At 34.7% G+C, this 5,742-nt stretch overlaps 1 protein-coding gene across 1 annotated transcript; it reads right to left on the bottom strand.

Moving 5' to 3' along the window:
- Positions 1-468: 468 nt before the first annotated feature.
- LOC134230649 (perlucin-like) lies at positions 469-4,847 on the bottom strand. Its single transcript, XM_062712483.1, has 5 exons — positions 4,773-4,847; positions 3,576-3,691; positions 1,621-1,717; positions 685-889; positions 469-554 (listed from the first exon to the last, which is right to left on the bottom strand). The coding sequence occupies exons 1-5, from the start codon at positions 4,807-4,809 to the stop codon at positions 524-526; spliced, it is 486 nt and encodes a 161-aa protein (XP_062568467.1). The 5' UTR covers positions 4,810-4,847; the 3' UTR covers positions 469-523.
- Between the last annotated feature and the right edge of the window lie 895 nt (positions 4,848-5,742).

Below are 5,742 nucleotides of genomic sequence, written 5' to 3'. Positions count from 1 at the left end.
TTTCATATATTTCATACTTCAATTATTTCTGAAAACACCGAGCACAAGCTTGCCTTTCCACCCAATTTATAAAGATTTTAAAAAATTATTCGACGACATGATTTCAAAAAGCTCCATAGATATTGTCATTGAGGAACTCAATTAGCATTTAACTGTCATTTCCGGGGTACTTTCGAGTATATTCAGAATAATTTTGTAAATGACAGAAAAGTGTATGGAAATAACGAAGCGTTTTCGAACTCAAAAGTCCATTTTATCAATACAAAGCAGAAGCAGAGCAAATACGGGCATCTAAAACATCAGAGGCGGGACCAGGTGCCATGCAGGAGTGAGCACCCTTTAGCCTGCTTCTAAACATGATCGGGAAATAAAGGGAAAATTTAATACATTTTCCTGCATTGATAATAGTTGCTTTAATTTGCAACTGACAGTATATGCACAGTGAATGACACAATAATATTTATTTGTGTTAAATATTTATTCTTTATTTGGACCCACAATTACTGGCTACCGTAAATAGCAATCATCCAATGACGCTGACCTCATTGTCCAACCTGAAATGGAACGGTGTCGACTATAAGTACATACCTCATGTTTCACTCATTTTATTGAAGGTAATTGTGATGAAATTGAATCGTTTTTCTTTTAATTTTGGGATTTAGATATCGAAATTATTAAACTCACTCTTTTTCACATATGAAACTATGGGTTGTATTACAAGGAAAATCATTCCAGTGCCCAGAATAATACATGCCACCACAGTCTTCGCGGTGTCCCATATCATTAGGTTCCCCTGGGTACCAGTCAGTGTAGGCGGGGGTTGTTTGTGACGTCTCCCACACCCAATGTCCCTCCACCAAGGTATCAGTCAGACCTATCCAGAAGCTTGCTGTCATTTGTGAGAAAAAAAAATGTGCGTTATTTGTTTGTTTCCTTCAAGAAATTTCAACTCATATCTGGATGCCATGGCGTGCCGGTGGAGGACTGCAAATTCAGATGTTCACTCAGCACTCATGTGCATAGAGCAGCAGTCAGCACCGACTGTAACTTGGGACCTTGGTTTATATGGTCTGATCCGAAGGACCGATTTCTTCTTCAGAGTTGGATTTGAAATGGACAAGGATTAACTCTTTACACAGCGACTCTAAATTAAAACTAACGCTTTGACAACTGCCCCAAGCTGGTGACGAAGGTATTTGTTAAGAAAAGTGAAGGGACAAATGAAGAAGATGACTTTTCATTTCCGCAAGGATTGTTTATACAGCAAACAAAAGAATTTCAAGTACGCCGCTACAAAACAAATACTCCAATAAGCATATCAATTTTCAACATGTCGTATTCTTTAAATATCAATATTCAATAAAATATGATGAAAACATTTAAAAATTTGAACCAGGCCTCCGTGTACATTGGGTATGCATTTCTCAGCTTTATTGAAAGAAGCTTCTTTGATCATTTAATTAATTCTATAAGTATATTCTTACAAAACCATGTGTTTTGTTATTACATTTCATCATTAATGGGAATATTTTTGTATTTCCCAATAATTGTTATTCTATAAGTGACTTTGATGAATAAATATACAAATAAATGGTGTTTTTAAACACTTTCTTAATATACTTTTTAATCCATGATCCATCTCGTAAATACGAAGAAATTCATCTTCTACTTCTGTCTCTATTTCCACCAATTTGGCATGAAGTGCGTTGCAGTATAACTGAAAATTAAATTGAATAAAACTGAAAGAATTAAGACAAGAATAAACAAAAATTTCAAACCAGCAATCTTCTTGAAAAATGGTCCAGAGACATGTGCATGAAACACATTAATGATAACAAGAGGCCCACGGGCCTTATAGGTCACCTGAGGGTCATGTAATAACTTTTAACAATTGAATTTATTTCGTGTTTTAAACCACAGGCCATGAAATTCATAATTTTGAAAGAGGCACTATTGCTTATCATAATTATACACTTACCATGCTTACTCTAGTTACTTAATACCCAGACGTAGATCAGAGTAACAAACAGAAAATGCACTTCCACTTTATAACCATTTATGCACCTCATCCCAAAGGAACCACTAACCCTGGGGCCATTTATTTCAAAATTTTGGAAATTTTATCATAAATTTTATTTCATCATAAATGGTTGATCAATACCAAAAAGCAGATTTCAAAGCATTAATTTATTTTCAGACTATGTAACCCCCCCCCCCCATACCCCTTACCCAGGGGGCATGAAATTAACCGTTTTGCTAGATACACCTTTTTTCATAAAAAAAATATATATATACTTAGACCATTGGCATAATTTAATACCCTGGAGCAAAGGAAAAGATTTTCAAAGAATTAATGCATTTTCACTAAATAATCAAAAGTCCCCCCTAAAGCAAATGGCAAAACCCCTGACACAGGGGACATAAAAATTCACAAAATTGGTTGAGGTGCCATTCTTGCTCATCATAACTATGTACTTTATGTTATTTATTTAATACCTTGAAGCAGAGAAGAAGATTTTTAAAGAATAAATGCATTTTCAAAATATAACCAATAGAGCCCCACCCTAACACCAGAACCCCTGACCCTGGGGCCTTAAAATTCACAATTTTGAAAGAGGCACTCTTACTCATCATAAAAATGTACTTAGTTAGTTTATTTAATACCCAGGAGCAGAGAAGAAGATTTTCAAAGAATTAATGCATTTTCAATATATAATCAATAGAGCCCCACCCTAGCACCAGAACCCCTGACCCTGGGGCCATGAAATTCACAATTTAGGAAGAGGCACTCTTGGTCATCATAACAATGTACTTAGTTAGTTTATTCAATACCCAGGAGCAGAGAAGATTTTCAAAGAATTAATGCATTTTCACTATATAATCAGTAGAGCCCCGCCCTAGCACCAGAACCCCTGACCCTGGGGCCATGAAATTCACAAATCTGAAAAAGGCACTCTTGCTCATCATAACTAAGTACGTAGATTGTTAATTTGATATCCAGGAGCAGAGAAGAAGATTTTCAAAGAAATAATGCATTTTCACTATATTATCAATAGAGCCCCGCCCTAGCACTAGAACCCCTAACCCTGGGGCCATGAATTTCAAAATTTTGGTAGAGGACTCAATGCTGATTACAATCATACCAACAGTTTGTCTGCTTGATGTCCAGGAGTAAAGAAGAAGATTTTTAAAGATTGCACTATTTTTAGTGGTTTTGGCCCCACCCCCAAGGCCCCAGGGGGAGAGGGACCATGAAATTCACAATTTTTGTTCCCCTTCACCCATAGATGCTGTATGCCAAAATTGGTTGAAATTGGTTCAGTGGTTTCAGAGAAGAAGCTGAAAATGTTCAAATGTTAACACACGACGCACCACACACGACGCACGACGACGGACGAAAACGAATAGCAATAGGTCACCTGAGTTTACTCAGGTGACCTAAAAATACACAACGGATGGTATAACATCAGCAGTATTTAAATAAATCATAATTATTCCTTTACTTGTAAAATTCCTTTAAATCTAATAAATTTAATGCAAATAAAATTCAGAATATACCTTTAATAGAACCTTACCATTGCTTCTGTCCAGCTAAGTTGTATGTCTGTAAAAAACGCGTAACATGATGTCCCCCGTTGTTTCCAGCCATATGGGCATTGCTGGGGCTGAGCTTTGGTCACCAACAAATGCACTATAAATAGAATTTAAAAAAAAATGTGTGCTACTTATTTTACAATATAGATAAGTTCACAAACAGAAAAGCAACAATAACTTTTTTATATAAGAAAAAAAAATAATAAATTGCATTAACTTTTCTTGGCATCAAATATTTAAATTACAAACAGTACTCAACCTCTAAAGTCAATTGAAGCAATACAAATTGAGAGCAGAGCAAACATTGCCGTTATATGTGTATGTTAAAAGTGAGGAAAAGTGCCATGGAAAAGTAAGCATCTCCTGGTGAACGCTCACACCTTCTTCTCATGATCAGGAAGAGGAAACAAAATCGCCAACAAAGCAATGTGTAAGAAGTTACCTACCAATTGGTGTGAAAAACACCAGTCTGCATTTAACATAATGCCTTTTCTGAAAGACTGTAGATAAACTGATACATCTCCTTCGTCAGAGATTTATAAAAGTATTATATTTTTTAATTGAAAAAGGGAGTTTGAAATATGTTTTTCATTGAATTTACCTAAAAATCAAATCCCGGTAGTACATCTTATTTTTACCAAGCTACATTTGAAAACCTTATGGATCAATATAAAAAGAATGTGTTACTCAATTTTAGAAATTTTTTTTTTTGCACCTTTCATTTACTAGATCTTTACAATGAAAAACCTGTATAAAGTCGGTCCTGTTAGTAAATTTACCCTATCAGTCGGTTATATTTTGCCTGACAGACTAGTATTTAATACAAATTGATAGACGTATGTTTTTAAATGAATTTGACTACTAAAAATTCCATCTTCCCGACACATCAAATTTATTATACATAGGACGCATGGCAAATGTGACCAGTCAACAGGGATACTTAGTCATCCTCAGGTGCTGAGCCTTCAGGGTCAATGTATAGTACCCTCTTCATATACTTGTATTGTGTAGAGATCGATCATCAATTGTCAATTCATTATATAATTTTTTACCGTTATTTGTCACAAATGTTGATTTTATTGATCATATGATTAATTTATTGATTTATTTAACAAAGAGAAATTATTAAATCTAGATAAATTGAGTGAATCAGAACAAATTCAACAAAACTAACTTACAGGCAATTATTGAGTACAATTTTATGGCTTTGTCCATTGTCCTAAAAATATTGTCTGATAAGAATTCTTAAGCTCCGTAAGGTTAACGGACAAAATTACACAAGTTTTGTATGCAATATATGGAGATAATATAATTCAAGCTAACATGTCCTTCAAACAAAAGAATTTTTGAGCGTTGGAAACACGGACCTCTAAAACATCAGAAATGGGATCAGGTGCCACGAAAGAGTTAGCACTGACGATCGGTCACACCCGCTGTGTGCTCCTTGTCATGACCGGGAAATAACGAGAAAAAAAAACCGTCGACAATTCAGTGTAAAGTTATGATAGATATTATTTGCTCAGAAGGACACTATATCTATTAAAGAATAACGTAATAACTTTAAAAACCCATTTTTTTTTTTACCGTACGGTTACCTGAGGTGGGGAGTGGTCTAGGTAACAGTGGTGTTATTTACCTGGAGACTCCCAATGCCCAAGATGTCAAAAATCTGTGTATACGTAGCATTACACAGGAAGTCTGTGTTTGGTAATCAGGGTCAACATTACGTGTTTTGTGTCAATTTTCAGTGAAAATTTTTTAATGATTGACAGGCGGTAAATTATTGATTTTGAGTCAGGTAGATTTTGGGGGCGTTAACATAAAATTAGGTGTTTAAACGGGACTGTTGATATTCTTGCTTCATCAACTTGTTTATCAATAACTAAGGTATTTCACTTGTAATTTTCAAGCACCAGCAAATCCTTGTGGGTACGTTTTTTTACCAACATGACATATAAGTGATGAAACTGATTACATCCCCTTGGAGTTTCAAAACTATTAAAAACTTATTTCATAAACAATTGACACATCAAAGATATTATCCGATTAGTAAAACGATTAAGAAAAATGAATTTGGTCTTCATTCTATCATTTATTTTGTCTGAAATTTATGAAAATATTTGGTAGACTGAATCATAAAAAGAACTG

This window comes from Saccostrea cucullata, unplaced genomic scaffold (assembly GCF_032062105.1).
Source record: "Saccostrea cucullata isolate Sc308-1 unplaced genomic scaffold, CSIRO_AGI_Scuc_v1 ctg144, whole genome shotgun sequence".
NCBI lineage: Eukaryota > Metazoa > Mollusca > Bivalvia > Ostreida > Ostreidae > Saccostrea > Saccostrea cuccullata.
Note: the sequence above shows the minus strand (reverse complement) of the source record. Positions and strands in the feature narration are given on the sequence as shown.